Source organism: Piliocolobus tephrosceles, chromosome 2 (assembly GCF_002776525.5).
Source record: "Piliocolobus tephrosceles isolate RC106 chromosome 2, ASM277652v3, whole genome shotgun sequence".
NCBI classification, from domain to species: domain Eukaryota; kingdom Metazoa; phylum Chordata; class Mammalia; order Primates; family Cercopithecidae; genus Piliocolobus; species Piliocolobus tephrosceles.
This window is the reverse complement of record NC_045435.1, coordinates 9,826,807-9,851,728: the sequence shown is the minus strand read 5'-3', so window position 1 is coordinate 9,851,728 and position 24,922 is coordinate 9,826,807. Positions and strand designations below refer to the sequence as shown.

The following is a 24,922-nucleotide window of genomic DNA, read 5'->3' as shown; positions in this document are numbered from 1 at the left end:
TCTCAAAGGCGAGATAATGCCAAATGATCACTGGCATTCTGTCAAAACTTTGTTTATAAATTTTAGAGCTTTCTATGAATGTATTTAGTCCCCAAACACAGAGGACAAAATATATATATATATATATATACACACACACAAATATATATATATATATATGTATAATTCAGGTTTTTTAAGTTGTATCTATATATAACATTTTTGAACATTTATTTTACCTTAGATGATTTTGACTTTTTTCTCTTGCTGCTTAACTATAATTGTTATTTGCTCACTATGTGTAAACTTTTTTTTTTCTTTTCTTTTTTTTTTCTTTTTTTTTTTTTGAGACAGAGTCTCGCTCTGTCTGTGAGTGAGTGAGTGGCGCAGTCTCGGCTCACTGCAAGCTCCGCCTCCCGGGTTCACGCCATTCTCCTGCCTCAGCCTCCCGAGTAGCTGGGACTACAGGCGCCCGCCACCTCGCCTGGCTAGTTTTTTTGTATTTTTTTTAGTAGAGACGGGATTTCACCGTGTTAACCAGGATGGTCTCGATCTCCTGACCTCGTGATCCGCCCGTCTCGGCCTCCGTAAATGTTTTTATAATCTATGTCAGGAAGGATTTGGAGGAAAGAGAGCCTAGGAGGGCTTAGAAACAGGAAGACATGATAGATAAAGGTTAGGTTTTGTGGGGCCGTTGTCGGGGTGAGGTTTGTAATCTTCAAGAAAAAAATATCTTTAGAACAGTATGCTACATGGAAGCTATCCTTTTCTAATCCAAATAGGGGCAGAATAGACATTTTCCATTAAAATGACTGCCAATTTAGAGACCCACAAATCACAACAAAGAGCCATCAGAACTGGTTAAAGAAGACAGTCAGGGAGGCTTGGGTGAGCAGTGCGAGCCTAGCTCTGGTTATGGTACTGCACTGGTCCTCATGTGGAAGAGAAGCAGAAGGACCGTGGGATCCAGAGTGGTCAGACCAGAAAGCAATGTGACAAGAGAGATTACCCTCCAACAGTGAGTCTTTCAGAGCCCCATTTAAAAATCGTATACATGTAATATGTAAGACAGTATTAGCCACATTTCAAAATACACTGAAGTAAATAAAGAATGAGATTTACACCTAAATATAAGTAGAAATTCTAATATTTTCTTCTTCGACTTGAGTGTTCTGCCTGCCATGCTCTAGGTCTAAGACATATTCATTCACTGTGTACTTTACACTGTTTATTATGGAGCTACCGTATTTCAGGCACTATTCGTTGGAGGGCCAATTGTGAAACAACTTCGCTAATTATCAGTCCCAAAAAAGGACTCCCATTGCATGAGGAAAATAGCAAAGATCATCACTATGCCAACCACCAGAAATGGGAGTCCATATATACTTATGCCCATTGTATCCTGGGCTACTATGTAGGTCCACGGTGCACTGGTTACCTATTTGCCTAAATCCAGTGAAAGAAAAAATGTTCACAAGTTATGTGAACTGGGTTTCTTTCTTATAGATAATTAACAAGGGACAGAAGTCTTGAATCCATTGTGTGTGAATCCCCCAAGGCTGAAGAAAGCTGAACAGGAAAGATGTAGTCTTGATGCCAATGTCCCACTTTCACAGCTGAGGGACTCTGAAAGGCAGCCCATCTTGGATTATATACCTCAGGGGCCACATGACATACTGGGCAAAGCTGTAAAGGACATCCTGCTCCCAGGGAAGAGAAGAACAAAACTCAGACTGTCCCATGCAGTTCTTTCCTAACTCAAGCTATTCAATTTCCTAAGACGGACAGGTTTCAGGCTGTTCCTCCCTATCTGAGGATATTGCATTCCCTGCACATTCTACTGTTATTCTTCACAAGCAAGATAGCAAAGAGAGCTGGGTTGGTCCAAGACCACTCAAAGAACTCTACTGCACCACTAACCAAAAATAAAGGGATTATTGAGAACAGATAAATGGCTACACAAGAATAAGACCGAGAGTAACCAAATAAGGCATATAATGAAACTCATATATTGTCCAAGAGTGGACAGTGCAGCATAAAAGGCAACAAGAGTTTAGCAGAAGATTTTTCTGATATAGCATGTAAGCCCTGAATTAAAATACATCAGGTATCAAGTCTTTTATAAGGAACTTTAAAATCTGATAATGGCATGGAAACCAAGAAATGTGTGTTGTGGGCCATGATAGAAGGAAATAAATGCACAAAAATCGGATTTAGATGTGAACTGAGGCCTTGTTTTTACATGCCAATTCTATGATGAGATTACAAAGCACTTAGGAGAGATTAGTGAATGATTAGGGTCCATACTTAACAATAGATATATAATTAGTGTTATGTGGCTAAATTAATTTGCATAAAAGTTACTGATAGTTCACATTGTTTCTCCATCTGATTATATGGTCTCCTGTCTGGTTATAATTTAGGTGCTAAGAAATCGCTGCCTTTTCTGAGTTTGACACCCATTCACATGGACAACTGTTTTATAACCGGTTCCAGAGGAGGGACTCTCTCATTTGAATATTGCTAGGCAACCCAGTCTTAAACTTACATTGAAAATGCTAAGCCTCTTTGCTCTCAATTATGGAAATGAGGTCCTATTTACCTAAAAAGAACATTAAAAGATATATTATGGTGCGCATTCATCCATTTTAAGAGATAAGTTTCATTTAAAATATAATGGCAGTTAATGTTCAGATTTTTAAAAAATAATTCTCATGAGTAAACTTCTTTTATTATATTTTGAAGATCAAAGTAAAATGGAAGAATCCTTTACTGCAATACTTGTTAAAAATTTTATGAGTCCTTGATTTTAACTTTCAATTGCATCGATTTTGTGTTATCCATGGCAAATTTTCGTTTTGTTTCTTTGACAGCAGCAATTCAGTGGAAGTACTTTCTTTGTTGAAATACAGAGCCTCATCACTGACAATATATAATCTGCATAATTACAGTTCTGTTAACATCTTAATTCTGTTTACTTTGCATTCATAGGAACTCTTCCAAGCTCTAACGCTTAACCTCTGCTATTCTCCATAAATTCTGAGAAAAGTCAAATTTTCCATCCATCTAAGAAGACATAGCCTATACCCAACATGGAGATAATTATAAAAAGTAATGAAGCAGCATGAGGGGAAGGTATTTAATGTGTGTTTTAAAGTTGGGAGACATTCACCTTCACCTGAGTTAGGTGTTTGTGAATTGGCTTGACTTTTTGAAGTTAATTTTTAAGCCTTGAACATGTCCAACTTTAAGAACAAATATTTTAACACAAGTGAGATCTGCCTTTAAGTACTTTCATTAACACGGGAAAATGAGATTTGTCTGGAGATCATGCTTAACCTTTTAGTAAAACATACTCAGAACTTTCACTCACTTTGTCTCTTAAAGGGTTGGTGTAAAAAATTTGCAGCAAGAAAAAAAATGAAAGGTTTCAATTACAATTATATAATAACAAATGCACTGAATAAAAGGACTCACACTGAAAAAATGTTACTGATTTCTTGGATTCTAAAGAATAAAACTTTATCCATTGAAATTCTACCACAGGATTCTCTGTCATCAAGTCACTGGTAGTAGGGCTGACACTGTGTGAAGATGCAGTATGTGGTAAAATGCATTACACTAACTCTACCCTAGTTCAACTGGGTCTAAGCTGAAAAATTACTTGTACCCAATTTTTCTTTAAGGCTTGACCAAGCTAAAAATGGGGGGGGGTGGTTGACTGCTTTAGGCACAAAACAGGCACTTAGGTAGAAAATCATGAAACCAAATGTGTTAGTCTTTTTTCATGCTGCTAATAAAGACGTATCTGAGACTGGGTGATTTATAAAGGACAGAGGTTTAATTGACTCACAGTTTCATATGGCTGGTGAGGCCTCACTAACATGGCAGAAGTGAAGGAGAAACAAAGTCACGTATTACATGGTGACAGGCAAGAGAGAACATTTGTAGGGGAACTCCCATTCATAAAATCATCAGATCTCGTGATGGTTACTACCACGACAACAGTATGGGGGAAACCACCCCATGATTCAGTTATCTCCATCTGGCCCTGCCCTTGACACATGAGGATTATTACAACTCTTGAGATTTGGGTGGGGACACAGCAAAACCAAATAACCTACTAACATAGCATAAGCTACATATAGCAGCATAAATAGAATATAAGAACAAGTTCCTTCAGAGAATTCACTGGGAAGTTCAAAGAAAGGAAATGGCCCTTTTTTTTAGACAAACCTAAATTCAGCCACATAAGAATAAAGAAAAGTGAGAAAAATAGCAGCATTATCAGAATGCTATGATGTGAAGATTTAAATAACTTATTGTTCAGTAAAAGAGGTGGTAAGGAAATAAACCTTGGAAAAGTGAAAAACGTTAAAATCCAGGCTAGATAAAGCAAATTCATCTATTAAGAAAGGAGCTATGCCACTTGGGAAAAACAACAAAATAACTATTCACACACAAAAAAAGTAGTTCTATGATAGATACTCTGCTAGTAGTCAATCAAAACCAGTCAAGTGTATTCACCATTATAATTCACTGATGAGGAAGAAATCGATGTGCCAATACTAGGTTTCCTAAACTCACAGGAAAACAGTGCTCTTGATCCAGCAAATGTTTGAAAGATTAATTCTTGAAGAGAAAATCTGACAGTTTTTATACACTTTTTCAATATAAACATTTTGTAAAGGATATTCTAATTATCTAATACAAAAGATATATTCTTTTTTTTATTATTATACTTTAAGTTCTAGGGTACATGTGCATAACGTGCAGGTTTGTTACATATGTATACTTGTGCCATGTTAGTGTGCTGCACCCATCAACTCGTCAGCACCCATCAATTCGTCATTTATATCAGGTGTACCTCCCAATGCAATCCCTCCCCCCTCCCCCTTCCCCATAATAGGCCCCGGTGTGTGATGTTCCCCTTCCCGAGTCCAAGTGATCTCATTGTTCAGTTCCCACCTATGAGTGAGAACATGCGGTGTTTGGTTTTCTGTTCTTGTGATAGTTTGCTAAGAATGATGGTTTCCAGCTGCATCCATGTCCCTACAAAGGACGCAAACTCATCCTTTTTTATGGCTGCATAATATTCCATGGTGTATATGTGCCACATTTTCTTAATCCAGTCTGTCACAGATTCCAAGTCTTTGCTATTGTGAATAGTGCCGCAATAAACATACGTGTGCATGTGTCTTTATAGCAGCATGATTTATAATCCTTTGGGTATACACCCAGTAGTGGGATGGCTGGGTCATATGGTACATCTAGTTCTAGATCCTTGAGGAATTGCCATACTGTTTCACATAATGATTGAACTAGTTTACAATCCCACCAACAGTGTAAAAGTGTTCCTATTTCTCCACATCCTCTCCAACACCTGTTGTTGCCTGACTTTTTAATGATTGCCATTCTAACTGCTGTGAGATGGTATCTCATTGTGGTTTTGGTTTGCATTTCTCTGATGGCCAGTGATGATGAGCATTTTTTCATGTGTCTGTTGGCTGTATGAATGTCTTCTTTTGAGAAATGTCTGTTCATATCCTTTGCCCACTTTTTGATGGGGTTGTTTGTTTTTTTCTTGTAAATTTGTTTGAGTTCTTTGTAGATTCTGGATATTAGCCCTTTGTCAGATGAGTAGATTGCAAAAACTTTCTCCCATTCTGTAGGTTGCCTGTTCACTCTGATGGTAGTTTCTTTTGCTGTGCAGAAGCTCTTTAGTTTAATGAGATCCCATTTGTCAATTTTGGCTTTTGCTGCTGTTGCTTTTTATGTTTTAGACATGAAGTGCTTGCCCATGCCTATGTCCTGAATGGTATTACCTAGGTTTTCTTCTAGGGTTTTTATGGTATTAGGTCTAACATTTAAGTCTCTAATCCATCTTGAATTAATTTTCGTATAAAGAGTAAGGAAAGGATCCAGTTTCAGCTTTCTACTTATGGCTAGCCAATTTTCCCATCACCATTTATTAAATAGGGAATCCTTTCCCAATTTCTTGTTTCTCTCAGGTTTGTCAAAGATCAGATGGCTATAGATGTGTGGTATTATTCCTGAGGACTCTGTTCTGTTCCATTGGTCTATATCTCTGTTTTGGTACCAGTACCATGCTGTTTTGGTTACTGTAGCCTTGTAGGATAGTTTGAAGTCAGGTAGCGTGATGCCTCCAGCTTTGTTCTTTTGACTTAGGATTGTCTTGGCAATGCAGGCTCTTTTTTGGTTCCATATGAACTTTAAAGCAATTTTTTCCAATTCTGTGAAGAAACTCATTGGTAGCTTAATGGGGATGGCATTGAATCTATAAATAACCTTGGGCAGTATGGCCATTTTCACGATATTGATTCTTCCTATCCATGAGCATGGTCTGTTCTTCCATTTGTTTGTGTCCTCTTTGATTTCACTGAGCAGTGGTTTGTAGTTCTCCTTGAAGAGGTCCTTTACATCCCTTGTAAGTTGGATTCCTAGGTATTTGATTCTCTTTGAAGCAATTGTGAATGGAAGTTCATTCCTGATTTGGCTCTCTGCTTGTCTGTTACTGGTGTATAAGAATGCTTGTGATTTTTGCACATTAATTTTGTATCCTGAGACTTTGCTGAAGTTGCTTATCAGCTTAAGGAGATTTTGGGCTGAGACAGTGGGGTTTTCTAAATATACAATCATGTCATCTGCAAACAGGGACAATTTGACTTCTTCTTTTCCTAACTGAATACCCTTGATTTCTTTCTCTTGCCTGATTGCCCTAGCCAGAACTTCCAACACTATGTTGAATAGGAGTGGTGAGAGAGGGCATCCCCGTCTTGTGCCAGTTTTCAAAGGGAATTTTTCCAGTTTTTGCCCATCCAGTATGATATTGGCTGTGGGTTTGTCATAAATAGCTCTTATTATTTTGAGATACGTTCCATCAATACCGAATTTGTTGAGCGTTTTTAGCATGAAGGGCTGTTGAATTTTGTCAGAAGCCTTTTCTGCATCTATTGAAATAATCATGTGGTTCTTGTCTTTGGTTCTGTTTATATGCTAGATTACGTTTATTGATTTGCGAATGTTGAACCAGCCTTGCATCCCAGGGATGAAGCCCACTTGATCATGGTGCATAAGCTTTTTGATGTGCTGCTGAATCCGGTTTGCCAGTATTTTATTGAGGATTTTTGCATCGATGTTCATCAGGGATATTGGTCTAAAATTCTCTTTTTTTGTTGTGTCTCTGCCAGGCTTTGGTATCAGGATGATGTTGGCCTCATGAAATGAGTTAGGGAGGATTCCGTCTTTTTCTATGGATTGGAATAGTTTCAGAAGGAATGGTACCAGCTCCTCCTTGTACCTCTGGTAGAATTCAGCTGTGAATCCATCTGGTCCTGGACTTTTTTTGGTTGGTAGGCTATTAATTATTGCCAATTTCAGAGCCTGCTATTGGTCTATTCAGGGATTCAACTTCTTCCTGGTTTAGTCTTGGGATAGTGTAAGTGTCCAGGAAATTGTCCATTTCTTCTAGATTTTCTAGTTGATTTGCGTAGAGGTGTTTATAGTATTCTCTGATGGCAGTTTGTATTTCTGTAGGGTCGGTGGTGATATCCCCTTTATCATTTTTTATTGCGTCTATTTGATTCTTCTCTCTTTTCTTCTTTATCAGTCTTGCTAGCGGTCTGTCAATTTTGTTGACTTTTTCAAAAAACCAACTCCTGGGTTCATTGATTTTTTGGAGGGTTTTTTGTGTCTCTATCTCCTTCAGTTCTGCTTGATCTTAGTTATTTCTTGCCTTCTGCTAGCTTTTGAATGTGTTTACTCTTGCTTCTCCAGTTCTTTTAATTATGATGTTAGAGTGTCAATTTTAGATCTTTCCAGCTTTCTCTTGTGGGCATTTAGTGCTATAAATTTCCCTCTACACACTGCTTTAAATGTGTCCCAGAGATTCTGGTATGTTGTACCTTGTTCTCATTGGTTTCAAAGAACATCTTTATTTCTGCCTTCATTTCGTTTTGTACCCAGTAGTCATTCAGGAGCAGGTTGTTCAGTTTCCATGTAGTTGAGTGGTTTTGATTGAGTTTCTTAGTCCTGAGTTCTAGTTTGATTGCACTGTGGTCTGAGAGACAGTTTGTTATAATTTCTGTTCTTGTACATTTGCTAAGGAGTGCTTTACTTCCAATTATGTGGTCAATTTTGGAATAAGTGCGATGTGGTGCTGAGAAGAATGTATATTCTGTTGATTTGGGGTGGAGAGTTCTATAGATGTCTATTAGGTCCGCTTGGTGCAGAGATGAGTTCAATTCCTGGATATCCTTGTTAACTTTCTGTCTCGTTGATCTGTCTAATGTTGACAGTGGAGTGTTGAAGTCTCCCATTATTATTGTATGGGAGTCTAAGTCTCTTTGTAAGTCTCTAAGGACTTGCTTTATGAATCTGGGTGCTCCTGTATTGGGTGCCTATATATTTAGGATAGTTAGCTCTTCCTGTTGAATTGATCCCTTTACCATTATGTAATGGCCTTCTTTGTCTCTTTTGATCTTTGATGGTTTAAAGTCTGTTTTTTCAGAGACTAGGATTGCAACCCCTGCTTTTTTTTGTTCTCCATTTGCTTGGTAGATCTTCCTCCATCCCTTTATTTTGAGCCTATGTATGTCTCTGCATGTGAGATGGGTCTCCTGAAGACAGCAGGCTGATGGGTCTTGACTCTTTATCCAGTTTGCCAGTCTGTGTCTTTTAATTGGAGCATTTAGTCCATTTACATTTGAGGTTAATATTGTTATGTGTGAACTTGATCCTGCCATTATGATATTAACTGGTTATTTTGCTCATTAGTTGATGCAGTTTCTTCCTAGCCTCAATGGTCTTTACATTTTGGCATGTTATTGCAATGGCTGGTACTGGTTGTTCCTTTCCAAAAACGGGCTTCCTTCTGGGTCTCTTGTAAGGCAGGCCTGGTGGTGACAAAATCTCTAAGCATTTGCTTATCTGTAAAGGATTTTATTTCTCCTTCACTGATGAAACTTAGTTTGGCTGGATATGAAATTCTGGGTTTAAAATTCTTTTCTTTAAGAATGTTGAATATTGGCCCCCACTCTCTTCTGGCTTGTAGAGTTTCTGCCGAGAGATCTGCTGTTAGTCTGATGGGCTTCCCTTTGTGGGTAACCCGACCTTTCTCTCTGGCTGCCCTTAAGATTTTTTCCTTCATTTCAACTTTGGTGAATCTGGCAATTATGTGTCTTGGAGTTGCTCTTCTGGAGGAGTATCTTTGTGGCATTCTCTGTATTTCCTGAATTTGAATGTTGGCCTGCCCTACTAGGTTGGGGAAGTTCTCCTGGATGATATCCTGAAGAGTGTTTTCCAACTTGGTTCCATTTTCCCCCTCACTTTCAGGCACCCCAATCAGACGTAGATTTGGTCTTTTTACATAATCCCATATTTCTTGCAGGCTTTGTTCATTTCTTTTTCTTCTTTTTTCTTTTGGTTTCTCTTCTCGTTTCATTTCATTCATTTGATCCTCCATCGCTGATACTCTTTCTTCCAGTTGATCGAGTCAGTTACTGAAGCTTGTGCATTTGTCACATATTTCTCGTGTCATGGTTTTCATCTCTGTCATTTTGTTTATGACCTTCTCTGCATTAATTATTCTAGCTGTCAATTCTTCCACTCTTTTTTCAAGATTTTTAGTTTCTTTGTGCTGGGTACGTAATTCCTCCTTTAGCTCTGTGAAGTTTGATGGACTGAAGCCTTCTTCTCTCATCTCATCAAAGTCATTCTCTGACCAGCTTTGATCCATTGCTGGCGATGAGCTGCGCTCCTTTGCAGGGGAGATGCGCTCTTATTTTTTGAATTTCCAGCTTTTCTGCCCTGCTTCTTCCCCATCTTTGTGGTTTTATCTGCCTCTGGTCTTTGTTGATGGTGACGTACTGATGGGGTTTTGGTATAGGTGTTCTTCCTGTTCGATAGTTTTCCTTCTAATAGTCAGGACCCTCAGCTGTAGGTCTGTTGGAGATTGCTTGAGGTCCACTCCAGACCCTGTTTGCCTGGGTGTCAGCAGCAGAGGTTGCAGAAGATAGAATATTGCTGAACAGCGAGTGTACCTGTCGGATTCTTACTTTGGAAGCTTCCTCTTAGGGGTGTACTCCACCCTGTGAGGTGTGGGGTGTCAGACTGCCCCTAGTGGGGGATGTCTCCCAGTTAGGCTACTCAGGGGTCAGGGACCCACTTGAGCAGGCAGTCTGTCTGTTCTCAGATCTCAACCTCCCTGTTGTGAGATCCACTGCTCTCTTCAAAGCTGTCAGACAGAGTCGTTTGCATCTGCACAGGTTTCTGCTGCTTTTGTTGTTGTTGTTTAGCTGTGCCTGGTCCCCAGAGGTGGAATCTACAGAGACAGGCAGGTTTCCTTGAGCTGCTGTGAGCTCCACCCAGATCGAGCTTCCCAGTGGCTTTGTTTACCTACTTAAGCCTCAGCAATGGCGGGCACCCCTCCCCCAGCCTTGCTGCTGCTGCCTTGCGGTTAGATCACAGACTGCTGTGCTAGCAATGAGGGAGGCTCCGTGGTCGTGGGACTCTCCCGGCCAGGTGTGGGTATAATCTCCTGGTGTGCCCGTTTGCTTAAAGCGCAGTATTGGGGTGGGATTTACCCAGTTTTCCAGGTGTTGTGTGTCTCAGTTCCCCTGGCTAGGAAAAGGGATTCCCTTCCCCCTTGCACTTCCCAGGTGAGGCGATGCCTCGCCCTGCTTCAGCTCTCGCTGGTTGGGCTGCAGCAGCTGACCAGCACCGATTGTCTGGCACTCCCTAGTGAGATGACCCCAGTACCTCAGTTGAAAATGCAGAAATCACCGGTCTTCTGTGTCGCTTGCGCTGGGAGTTGGAGACTGGAGCTGTTCCTATTCGGCCATCTTGCTCCGCCCCTAAAAAGATATATTCTTAAAAATTAGTAGTCTCCACATCTAGAGCCCATTTGTCAGAGAGCAGATTCATCACAATGGAGATGAAAAAGAAACATACGTAACAAACAAGACAGAATATGTGCTAAATGCATGGTAAGAGTATTCGATAACTGTTTGAGGTGTGAACACCGTAAACATCAGCTTGGATCATAGGCATAGAGACCCAAAATCTTAATGGTACTTGTCTGAGATGGTAGTTTCAGAAGGACATGGAACTTTTATGAGATACACTTCTTAGGTGAACTGACAATGGTAGATGTTAAGCATATGATGGAAAATGGGAATTGATACAATACCAAAGGAAATTACTGCATAAAGAATTACTTCCTGAAAAGCCCTCATCTATGAAGCTTAGGAAACAACAGTTGGTGATCATTACAGAGTGATTTTTAGTAAAAACAAATGAAAGATTTTGAGATTATCATACACAAAGGAAAAAATGACTGATAAAATGGGAGCTTCATCAAAAATTTTGAAAATGGACAGATCCATCTGGCTCAGTCATATATACTATTAAGAGGGCAAGTCAGGCTTTGAGAAAACCTCTGTATTTTATTTGTGCAAAGCACATACAAAAAAAAACCTAAAAATCAAAAACAAGAAGTCCTTCTTACATGTAATAAGCCTTTTGTCTCTTCAATGTGTGTTTCAAAGAGAGGACTCTACTCGGGAGGCTGAGGCAGGAGAATTGCTTGAACCTGGGAAGCAGAGATTGCAGTGAGCCGAATTCGTGTCACTGCATTCCAGCCTGGGCAACAGAAAGAGACTCCATCTCAAAAAAAAAGGAGCAGACTCTAAGACATAGACTTGGGAAATCATTATTTAACACAGGAGCACGCTGAGAAACTCCAACTTTCTTTTCAGCACTCAAGATTTGGTGTATCACTTAGAAGGGGTTGTTTTGTTTCAATTTTGTCCTAAGATAACATTTCCTATAGATTTGTGATGAGCAAGAGATTTTTATCTATTACATTTTTTAAAGCTTCTCAACACCTACAGTAATATACTACTTAATGCCTTCTTTATTAATTGCTGATAATAAAACCAATAAGAAATAGAAAGAAAGTGATTGAAATTATAAGAACATTGTCTTTAGTACAATTACGTTCATTTTTTCTCTGATATCATTGTTAATCACAACCCACCAATCTGTAAACCTAAAACAATCTTTAACATATCGCAAAAGAAATGAAAAATCTGCCATAGAAAGAAGTAAATGTAGCAAATGTTAAAGCACTTACAATGATGGGTTAGGACATTCACAAGCAGACAAGAAAATTCACAAGCAGAGGGGAAAAGTCTCTAAAAGCATATTTAACACAAAAGGATATCTGTAGGCTTGATAAGATCCAAGAAAAATGATTTATAAAATCATAGAATACATAATATTTTAATACTTATAAGTATCTGCAATACATCTAGTCCTTCTAACCTAAATGCTAATCAGTGAGGAATAATCAAATGCCAGTCACAATTCTCAAGATATTTTCTGTACAGTTTGATGAATAAGAATCTCATGAAATGCCAAGTGCTGTTTGCTCATGTGTTAGCAACATTCAGCATTGTCTAATTGAGTAACTCTCCCTGTTCCCATGATTCTAGAACAAACCCAGACTAAATTGATTTACTGAGGAAGATCAATCAGCACATGTCCAGCAAGCAGAGTACAATGTCATTGCCCCATCTTGCTTGTACAGAAAAAAAGACAAAGTAAAACTGTATACAAACATGCTGACTTTATTTATTTCTTTTTTTTTTTTTTTTTTGGTAATTTTTTTTTTAGGTTCAGAGGGTACATGTGCAGGTTTGTTACGTGGGTACATCGTGTGTCACTAAAGTTTGGTGTATGAATGATCCCATCACCCAGATAGTAAGCATAGAACCCAATAGGTAGTTTTCAACCCTCACCTCACCCCCGTCTAGTAGTCCCCAGTGTCTATTCTTCCTTTCTTTATGTCCATGCATACTCAATGTTTTGCTCCCACTTAAAAGAACATACCTGCTGACGTTAAACCTAGAGTTTCAAAGGTACCAACAGAGGAAATAAAGTTATAACTGATGCTTAATTGCTAGTTTCATCTCTGATGTGAAAAGAATGCTTTTTTCCTTCAACAATAAATAGCTAAGAAGAAAAACATGATAAATACCAGAAAAACCACATGAAATCTTTATGGGAAAGTTTACTTATTCCCAGAGTAAAAAACTTCACATCAATGGCAAATAAAGTGAAAACATCACCGGTTATTTATGCTGTTTGCAACAGACCCTGTTGGCTGCCCATTCAACCTCTCTTGTTATTTCTTCCTGGCTAATGAAATCTTGACATTTGAATGTTTGCAATGAGCTCAGATCCAAGAAATAAATCAGGATTTATATGTCAGTTATAGTTATACCACTATCCTTAGACACTTAAGTTTTACGCTTTGACCGGTCACTTAAATATAATAGAAGTGAGATGAGGAATTTCTGGGAAAATTTCTAGTTGAAATCTATCAAAAATAGGTTTGAGTGGGGAGCTTTCTAGTACTGGCACTTTCACTTTCTTTATTGCTTTGAATATGGTTTTGGGAGGACGTAATGCTTGGAGCTGTGACAGCCCTCTTGCAGACATGAGGCAACAAGCCTAAGGAGTTAAACCCAATGTTGAGGATGGCCAAGTAGGAAGATCTAAAGAGCCTGGGTCTCAGATGAAGTTGCTGAATTTCTGCATCAAAACAAACAACTTACTCTTGTTTTTTATTTGTAATTTAATTAAATGTTTTATTTGTTTAAGTCCCTGAGTGTTGGGTATTATGACTCTATGACTTATATCTGAAGACATTCTACCTGATAATAGTAATCAACAACTATGAAAACTTCCATATTAATAGATAACAGAAATAGAAAAATAATTAAATGAGGAGTTTAAGTAATGTATCCCAACAATCACACAAACTAACTAGGTATAAGGATACTATAAACATAGTTACTTTGGGGGTCCAATAATCACAATTTATTCATTTTACATATATTCTTAATATTATTAGTCACTAAGTTAGGCAGTGGGGATAAAAGTGCTGTGAGGTGATAAATATGTTACCTAGCTTGATTGTGGTTATGATTTCACAATGTATATTAAAAACATCAAATTTTATACCATATATATATAATTTTTGTCAATTATATTCAATAAAGCTGAAAAAAGTGCTGGGGAGAAAACTTTAAATAATCATGCTATTGTGTATGTAATTATAATCTGAGATTCTATACAACAAATGTGTGAATACCTACTGTTTTGGTAGGTACTGTTCTGGTCACTGGACATATTCCAATAAATGAGCTTTCTTTATACAGTTTACAGTCTTGAGGATGGCAGAAATAAAAAATACTTTTCAAAAGTTTTTTTAAAAAGATAATCTCAGATAGTGATAAATATTGGATATATAACAAAAGATAAAAGTGAGTAGCTACCTTGAAAAACATGGCCAGGAAATATTTCTTTAATAAGGTTGTCACCTTTGAAATAAGACCTGAAAATTGTAAGGGTACCAGCCAGGAAAAGATTTGAAGTCAGAATGTTCAAAGATGAGAGAAAAACAAATACAGCTCCTAAGATGGGAACAAGCTTGGCATATTTTAAAACTAGGAATAAAGCCAGAATGGTTGACACTCTGAGAGGTAGGGGAGAATGTTAAGGAAACAAGGACAGAAGAGCCAGATGCTGTAGGAACTCAAAGGTTGTGGAAAGGAGTAGAAATTATATTCTATCTACAAAAGGAAGCCGCTGGAAAATTTTAAGCAGAGGGTGACATATGATTTGTGTTCTAAGAGCTCACTCTGGCTGTACGTTGAGAATGATTTACAGAGGGGAGGGGAGAGAGATAGCAAAGAGATCTATTTGCACAACCCTAGACAGGAAATGATGGTGCCTTGGTGTATGCTGGTAAAGAAAAAAAATGAAGAGTGGGGAAGATACTTGGGATATCCCATGGCAATAGATCTGCTTGGGGAATATACATATATATATATAGTGTGTGTGTGTTCATTTTGAGTTTTTTGTTTGTTTGTTTTTCTAGATGAGGAAATTGAGGCCCAAAGAAATGATTTACACAAGTCACATAGCTATTCCATGGGAGACTATGTCAGTTAGCCATTGCAGTAACAATGTTTGGGGAAAGTGCCTGTCACACAATCAAATCCTCCTTCCCCAGTAGTTTCCGCTACAAATTCTCTTCTGTCATATGCAAACTCCCTTCAGTGTCTCACCTCTGAGGCTCTTGGAGAAAGCAATGGATATCAGCAGTTGAAAGTCTTTGAAGGTTGGGGAGAAAAGAGAAAGATCTCTTAGTCTTTGGTGATAGATGTTACAAATGCAAACATATCTCAAAATGTTTTTTTTTTTATTTTTCTTGCCAACCTTTTCAAATTATTCTACAGTGAATATTGCACTTTTATGGTAAAGGAAAGAAAACAGTATATGTTATAAAACTATAGAAAGAAAGAGCTCCTGGCAGAGTTCCAAGATAGCCTTCTGTTTGGTATATTTAAAATGTCTTCTCTCTGGTATTAGTCAGTCACTAAATAACATGTTCGTTTGTTTTAATGCTACTTCTTTAATCAAAAAGATGGCTGGATGTCACTTCACTAGGCAACATTTATTTTTAAATGGAAGATAAAGAGATTAAGGAAATGAATATTACTACTAGTGATTTTTTAAATGGAATTCTGGGCAGTATACCAAGAAACCTCAGATTCTTCCCCAGAGTTTCAAATCTAATACCTACTCCTCAATGTCACCATAGGGCCTACCATAAGCCCCAGAATCATCAACTTTTCCAAACCTATAAATAATGATTAGGAGATCTGAAGCTAGAGAAAATGCTACAGAATCTTCAAGTGTGTTTTTTAAAGATAAAAAAAATTAAATATTATAAAAATGTATCCATATCCTTATTAAGAAATAAATGCCTTTTTTTTTTTTTTTTTCATTTACTGTATCTTCCCACCTGGCTATCCGTTGGTTGGTTCGTGCTAGCTATTTACTGATCAGGCTTATATAGGTCAAACCTTTGCCGTCATGATTTATTGCAGGAAAGCAAAAGAAAGCCACTGAAAAGATGACTGCACAGAGCTTTCCTCAAACTCTCCCTTGGGCCTCTCTGTCTCTTCAAGGAACAGCTCTGAATGCATCTATGATCCATCAATATTTTCATATATTCACATCATTCCCCGTTCCCATTAACATAAACACACAAAGTTTCGCTGTACCTAGTTTTGCTTCTTTAAACTTGCAATAAGAACAGGGTATTATCATATGAAGCATACACATTACTCAGTTGTTTAACCATCCTCTTAATCAGTGTATAATATGTGTCACAAAAAGGCAGCTGCTAAATGAATTATACATAAAGGTAATGCTCTCTAGATTACTCCTGCCTGTATATATTGCATAATTCAGGTCTTGGTCCTTAATTTTCTTTTTATGGAAGCTGAATCATTACCTTGTTCTTTTAGTAGTCCCAATGTTTGTTTTTCATGTATGCTATAAAAGTAAACTTTTTAAGAGAAGTCAACATTTTAAATTTGTGTTTATAGCATGTATTTTTCTAAAGGCTCTTTTTTTTTTTTTTTTTTTTTGAGGAAAATTTTCAGGCTGTGTTTCTTAGTTAAGATGAAACTAGGTTTACTTTTAAAAATAATTGCCACTAAAGGAAAAGCATAAATTTGATAGAATCAAGTTGTTTTCTTATATAAAGTAAAAACTAACAAAGAAGTCAAGGAATAAACTATTATACCGTCATCTCCACCCTACCCTCTATAGGTTCCATAGTCAAGGCATTTCAGTACCCAATATGGATATGGAGTCATTAAGAAATGGAAATATTACAGACATAATATGGTAGAGAAAACAGTAGGTTATAATCTTGGAGCTGTGACTTTAATCTCAGGTTGGCCATAATTCAGTGAACAGACATGGATCATTAATTTGAAATCCTTGTGCCTTGGTTTCCACATCTTGAACAGAATTAATAAAACTTACCACTCCATTTTACAGAATGTTATAAGAACCAACAGGCTAATAAATAAGCTAAATCATAGATCCTTAGCCACTATTGGGACTAACAGCATAGGAGTCACAGGAGACACTTATTGAAAAATACAGATTTCCAGTTTCAGCCCCTGAAATTCATTTTTATTCAGTATGTCTGAGGGAAGAATAGCAAGAATTTGCAATCTGGAAATTCAGATTTTTAATAAACACCCAGGTGATTGTGAAACAGGTTATCTAAGGGTTCCATCTTGATTAACTGCCCTGCTGCAATCTAGACACATATCCAATTATTTCCTCCTCCAGCCTTACACATCATTAGATAGGACAGAAGTCACAAGCAGGTAAAAGAATTGTCAATACAGTGGAAAAGGGGAGGAAATAGGAAGGAAAGGGAGTAAACAATGGGCAGTTAGAGCTGTTCTGGTTACACTAAGCATACTACACAACAGAAATTAATAATTTCCCTGACATTATTCTTAGCATGACGCTATTCTATCTCACCCACACACTTTTAGTTTCTAACATAAGATAGTTTTTCATGTAAAACATGCTTTATAATGAAGAGTGAGATTATGAGCCCTGATTTATTTCTTTGGTGTTCTTTTTGCTGAATTTAGTATTTTCCCTTTTGCTACCTTTTTCTTGCATTTTCTTCTCTTTAATATATCTATGACAATTATTTTTCTCCAATATAGACCAATGTAAAAATGTATGTCCCTTCCATGGCACTTACTGAAGACCTTAACATTTTGTGAAAATACCTTTAAACTATGATATAACTGTAACCAATGGCCAGAAGATAAACAACTTGTCTTAGACAGTAATGTCATTCAGTTGCCTCAGGTGCTTAATTTTATCTCATAGTCTTAAAACAATTATGTATTATTTCAGATTATACCATCGAAACTTTAATATCTCTAAAGTCCATGGTGTTTTAAGGCACTTGGAAATGATTAGGTTTTGCTTGAACTCCAATATACCTTATGGGAAATAGAAGAAAGTGTGGGAATTGCAGTTTCAAGAGTTTTGACCTAGAATAGCCCCCTTGTTCGAAGGTGAAATTCATATTCCACATTCACCATTAGAAACTACGGTAGTCTCCAGATCACTTTATTAAAACTGCACATGCAGAGGGGGGAGAAGACATAAAAGCATGATAAAACAACACCTTTGTAAAATCATCATCAAACCATGCTACCAAAGGATCATGATACATTTGTATACGTGTGCCCTCTTGTGGTGAATGAACGGAACCCATGACATTTGGAAAGGGTTCTGAAAATCAGGGAAGAGCAATTTTGATTTTTGTTTTTCTTTCTTAGTTTAATACTGTCTGAGATAGGAAATGTGCATATTAATAAGCCACGATAAACCAGGATTTTTCTTAAAATGTGTATTTATTAAAAGCTTAATAACCCCGAACTATTTACCCAGAGAGGAAGGAGCAAATGAAATTGTCTGCTAGTATATAACTGTGAAGTTTCCCAGACTTACATTGGGATTCCAATAATGGACTTTAAACTGATTTAGTCAGTGTTTCCATCTATAAAATTTAAGATACAATTAGAAACAAAATCCCAGTAAAAAGATCAAATGTAAAATTAGAAAAAGGAATTATTAAAGTGAAAAAAGTTTGTGTTTAGAACAAATCAGATAGAAGAAAGAAAGGAGTAGAGAGAAACTTACATGGAAAAGAGACTAAAACATGCAGACTTTTCGGTGACATTTGTAAATGCCAATGCTAAGTTATCTTGCATATGAATGAAATTTATGCTTTTGAGAACATTGAAGAGATGATGAAAATGTCCCACAGGGCAAGAGGGCAACTATGATTTCAGAGCAAGGTATGAGGCAGTGAGAGTTTCTACATATTGGCTCAGTATATCAAATGTCCTATACTTCATAATCTAATTGATACCCCTGGGGGAAAAAACAGAGAGATACAAACCCAACAACCTGACTGAACTCTAATTAAGGAAGAGAAAAACAGTAAAAGGTTAAGCCTGAAGAGAATATTAAAATATAAGGTACCACAGTGATTTTCTATTGTATTGGAAAAGTTACCAGAGGTTATAATAGCAATTGCAGGCACTACTTTGAAAAATAAGTGGTTCTTTTTATGCTTATATGTTAATGAATTTTGAATATAATTATAAATTATTTTCCTGCACTACCACAGATTATGCTTTAATATATATTATCATAGAGTTTAGAACACATTTGTTCAAGTAAGAGCCTCCCATTCTATCATCACCATTACAATTTATTTAAGTACTAGAAATGGCACAGAAAAATATAAGGCATTTTAGCACCTACTGGTGTCATACAGGAAACTATTTGTGGATGGCTATTGTTCTTATTCTGAATTAGAGAAATATAAGGAAATCTGAAGAGCAGAACATTACCTTTCCGTGATCATTTAAATTCTGTTTCTGGCTACATATTCTTAAGGGTTTTTTTTTGTTTGTTTGTTTAATTTCTACTCTTGAAACCCTATAAAACATTGACAGAAAGAGGATTGTAATAACAATCATATATAATAGCATTCATTAAGCTCCTTCAGTATTTTGCACTGTTCTCTTGATTTTTTAATATCGTTGTATATTCATTTTCACTAGCTATCTAGCTTTCAATTTGTGAGATTAATCTAGGTCACATTTTCATCAATATAGTTTCTAATAAAAGTTTTTTAAAACTCGTCATGTCTTGCTACTCCCTAGATTGTAGCCATCCTGCCATTCACGTTGGAAAGAAATGAAGTGCAGAGGAATCTGAACTGTGTAATTTGAAAGGTGTTGAGACCAGATTGCAAAGTTCCTGTCCCTCAGTGTATGTAGCTTGAATTTAGCTTGCCTGGAACAATTCAAGATAAAAGAGAGGATAAGTGAGGCGGGGCACAATTTACAAGAGACAAACAAGAATGGAATACAAATGTGGCACATTCTGACAGAACTATGCCTCATTAAAGCATCATTCTGTGAGCTCGTTTGGTTTGCCTGTATTGTGCCCAGAATCTTAGCTGCCATAGCCAGAGAGGGCCCATCAGTATTGACATTGACAGGTGACAATATCTGGAGAGTATTTCTCAATTCTGGATTCATTGTGATGACAAAGGGATTACTCAAAATAGCCTAAACCTATGTTATGAAAATAAAATGAAATAAAATTTTTCCATGTGCTAAATTAACCACAGGCCTACTCAACATACAAAAGATATGACATCCTAATATTAAATCACAATTTCTCCTAAGTAAAAATTAGTAAAAAAGTATCTAAGACAGTAGTCTTGCTTTGTTCTAATCTGAATTCTTCTTCCAGTTTTCAATGTCTCTTTTCTATAGCTTGTCATTTTTATGAATACATTTTCTCCAAGTACACTTCAGGAACAGTATCTTCCACTGAATTTCTAAGGTGAATTACTTCCTATAATAAAGTGGAAACTATTAGTTCCCTGCTCTTTTCGTACATCCAGAAATAACATCTCTTTGTGTGGTGCTGTAGCACCTCCGGTATCTTTGTGAGTCCTCATAGTATACACTGTACTTTTCATCAAAATGGAAATTAACAAGCGGGATTTTTGGTATTACATTATCAAGACAATTTCAGAGCAAAAAGAATTGTAGCTAAGGTTGTACTCCCTAATGCTGGTCAGCATCCTTGGAGGTGTCTCAAGTCCCTGTGTTTATCTTAAGAAAGAAATTAATGTAGTTTGACAGCCCCTCCACTGGCTTTGAACACTGCAGAAATTTTATAGAACATTAGTGTGTATGTGGGTGGGGCACTATTACTGAGACATCTTATAATTCATAAAACATCATGGTTTTCAAGATGCAAATTCTTCTATTTTTAAGTAAAATAATCAGGTTTTGCAGACATTCAGACTAAAAATCCTAGTAGAAATTACATTAACCTAGGCAACTTTTTAAGAACACAAAAGTAGGAGAATTGTAAAATTCTGCCTTGAAGTGAAACCAGTTTCTACTTTCAATGGTAATTACTGCATCTTAGTTGGTTATTCTTAAACCAGATCATTAAAAGGAAAATCCTACTTCAGTAAAGGAATCCTGAAATTAAAGTTGTAGTGAGGTTTATTTTCATTTCAGCAGTCTTCCTTAAGCATTCCTTCCCAGTCAGAACTTTCTGAATATCTCTTTGGGGCTTACACAAATGTATACGAGCTTGAGGGTTATACCTTTGGATTTCCTCTCACGGATGTCCTGGTAGTCCTTGTATACAAAGTGTATGATCGGCATGTACAAAATCAGCACAGCTCTGAGACTGCTTCTCAGCAAATTTGCAAACCATGCTTTGCTCTCTTGGTGAAAAAGTATCCCTCTTGCCCCAGTGTATACTGAAATGTCAGAAGCATTGTTTATATATGATTTAGGCCACCAAACTATCGGATAGGGCTTCTTTATAGATCCTGGTGACCCTTTGTAGCTCAAATAAGAGATTGAGATCTTTTTAGCAGTACGTCAAAACTAAGAGCTGAAGGAAAAGAGAGAAAAGATGGAAGAAGAAGGAGGAATAAATACCAAGCCTCCTTTGCTTTAGGCTTAGGCCATCAGCCTGTTCCTTCATGCAAATATCTCCTGATTCCCACTTTTAATTTTTTTAGTAAATATTAATTTAACACGTGAAAAAGACAATAAAGATGAAACACTTTTTAAAACAATATGCAAAATAACTAAGGATTAAGCAAGGTATAAACTGGAAGATTAAAAAGGGCTTGGAGCTGCCCTAAGAAAAGGATTCTTCTTTAGTGAAAATATCTTAGGCCTAGTCACAGACCCTGTCCCAAAATGCAGTAAGGACCTCTCACCTGGAGCGTTCAGACTGAAGGCGACAAAACAAGCCATCCTCCGAGAGCATGCGTCCTGGCTCATCTCCCAGCTCAACTCATCTCTGACAATCTGCAATAAATAATCTCCCCTCCTCCTTCAGCTCATTTCCCTTAGAGAAGAATTTTGTGGGTGACGTGAACTATTTCTTTAATCACAAAATAAAATAATCTTTAGGGAGTATTTAAAGATGCCTATTTTTATGGCATACCCCTAGCATCTACTGTTAACAAATGGAACAAATATTTGCTTGAACTAAATGTCCACCAACAAGAAAATAGATAAATAAAGTGTGCTGTATCCAAGTGATGAGCTATGTAGCAGGCACTGGCAGTATGCTGCCTGGTGTTCTTCATATTCCTTTACCATTTCTGTGTACACAGGATTCTAATATGCATGTACTGCATACCCAGGGCCTTGTCAGAGGCCGCCCTAAAAGCTGCTGGAACCCACTTTCCCTGCAGGCAACAAGATCTGGGAAGCAACTTGGAAGTTACGTCCCACCAAGGTCAGTCTTTGACCAATAACTACTAAGGATATGAGGTACACAGACTTCAGCCCTTTTGCCTCTGAACAACTCTGAGGGGAAATACGAAAAGAAATACACGAGAATGAAAAGGCTAAGTTCAGTGTAGAAAGTATCATGGGGAAGGAATGAGATCTGGAGAAGGAACCCCTGGGGCTTCAGCTATATTAGAAATATATATATTTTTAAAGCCAAGAGTTAGATACATAGTTTATTATCAGATTAGTGTTTATGTGACTTTTGTATGTTTGCAATAGTTCATAATATTTTTTAAATACATTTTTAGAAAGATTGATAAGGCAACAACATGCTTTTCACTAAAAGTTCAGACATGTAATCAGCATATTAACAATTTTTTTTTAAAGTTATATATAGTCCTTTAATTTTTTTTTTTTCTGATTTTTGGATTTTTTTTCTTTTTTTATTATTTTTTTTAATTATACTTTAAGTTCTAGGGTACATGTGCATAACGTGCAGGTTTGTTACATATATATACTTGTGCCATGTTGGTGTGCTGCACCCATCAACTCGTCAGCACCCATCAATTCATCATTTATATCATGTATAACTCCCCAATGCAATCCCTCCCCCCTCCCCCCTCCCCATGATAGGCCCCGGTGTGTGATGTTCCCCTTCCCGAGTCCAAGTGATCTCATTGTTCAGTTCCCACCTATGAGTGAGAACATGTGGTGTTTGGTTTTCTCTTCTTGTGATAGTTTGCTAAGAATGATGGTTTCCAGCTGCATCCATGTCCCTACAAAGGACACAAACTCATCCTTTTTTATGGCTGCATAGTATTCCATGCTGTATATGTGCCACATTTTCTTAATCCAGTCTGTCACAGATGGACATTTGGGTTGATTCCAAGTCTTTGCTATTGTGAATAGTGCTGCAATAAACATACGTGTGCATGTGTCTTTGTAGTAGAATAATTTATAATCCTTTGGGTATATACCCAGTAGTGGGATGGCTGGGTCATATGGTACATCTAGTTCTAGATCCTTGAGGAATTGCCATACTGTTTTCCATAATGGTTGAACTAGTTTACAATCCCACCAACAGTGTAAAAAAAATTTTAAAAAGATCCAACCTCATCACAATTGTCCTTTATAGAAGGGTCGTGTATCCAAATTTAGAGCCAAAAGAAAAGAAGTCCTTAAAACAGAATTCCATAACTACCAATTCTTCCACTTCTCCCACTGATCTCACTTTTCCTGCTCTTGATCTAGCTCATCAATACGCATACCTTCCTTACGTCTTTCTTCACCTGTCTTCCCAGCCTGGGTCACATGGTCCACAATTTAAAGTATACACATTGGCCAGGCGCAGTGGCTCACACTTCTAATCCCAGCACTTTGGGAGGCTGAGACGGGCGGATCGTGAGGTCAGGGGTTTGAGACCAGTCTGGCCAACATAGTGAAACCCCATCTCTACTAAAAACACAAAAAAATTAGCCAGGTGTGGTGGTGTGTGCCTGTAATCCCAGCTACTCAGGAGGCTGAGGCAGGAGAATCACTTGAACTGGGGAGGCGGAGGTTGCAGCAAGCCGAGATCTCGCCATCACACTCCAGCCGGGGAGACAGTGCGAGACTCCATCTCAAAAAAAACCAAAAAGAATACTCATTAATGCCTTGAATCATCTGACCCCTTGCCTTGAATTTTGTCCAAATTCAGCCCTAGATAACACATGTTCCCCTTGTTTCCTATTCTGTTTCCAGACTCCTGAATGTTGCTGTTTATGTAACAAAACTCTACGAATTTGAATTATTTACAACCTTGTACAATAGAACTACAGTTTGTAAGCACTTTGAGGACAGCGATTGTGCTTTTATTGTTATTTCTATCACTGTGTTAGTTTGCTAAGGCTGCCATAACAAAGCACCACAAACTGAGTGGCTTAATCAACAGAATTTATTGTCTCACAAGTTTAGGGCTAGAAGTCTGAGATCAAGGCCTCTACAGGCTTGGATTCTTCTGAGAGTTGTGAGAGATAATCGACTTTCTGTCTCTCTCCTAGTTTCTGGTGGTTCGTTGGCAATCCTTGATGTTCCTTGGCGAGTCGGCTAGTAGAAGCATCACCTCTATCACTGCCTTTATGTGGGCATGCCTTTATATGGCATTCTCCTGTGTGTCTCTTTGTCCAAATTTTCCCATTTCATAAGGACACCAGGGATATTGGATTAGAAACCCACCCTGCTTCAGTATGACCTCATTTTAGCGAATGACTTCTACAATGACCCCATTTCTAAATCAAATCATATTCAGAGGCACTAAGAGTTAAGGACTTTAATATAAGAATTTGGGAGGACAAAATTCCACCCATCACAGCCCCCTATGTCTGAGATCAAAACCAATGAGAGGTTGTCTTTCCTCCATCTAAACACAGCCCTCTGGAGAAGAGACTTTAGTTTTTTATTCAATAAATATTTCTTCAATCCAAGTGAAGAATCGAGGACACTGCCATTTCTCTTTGGACTTGAGCCCTTTATTTCCGTTAGTGTACTGTTGTCATATGCTATATTCTAAGTAGTTTGTGTTTTAAGTATTTTCTCACCTACGTCTTTTTATTAAACTGGAGAGCATTATTTTCTACACAATGTAGCCTTGGGACACTACCATATTAGTTTCCCTA

General features: G+C 37.5%; 1 protein-coding gene across 2 annotated transcripts in view; it reads left to right on the top strand.

Annotated features, from left to right (window-relative positions):
• Positions 1-24,922, top strand: part of EPHA6 (EPH receptor A6) — a 941,742-nt gene that overhangs the window by 828,018 nt on the left and 88,802 nt on the right. The window contains exons 9-10 of one of the 2 annotated variants that reach the window (XM_023216077.2): positions 804-997; positions 2,971-2,989. The exons of the other annotated variant lie outside the window; for it this stretch is intronic. Coding sequence (XP_023071845.2) covers positions 804-997; positions 2,971-2,989 — 213 coding nt within the window. Of the gene's footprint in view, positions 1-803; positions 998-2,970; positions 2,990-24,922 lie in introns of those variants that run through there. 2 annotated transcript variants of the gene reach the window in all.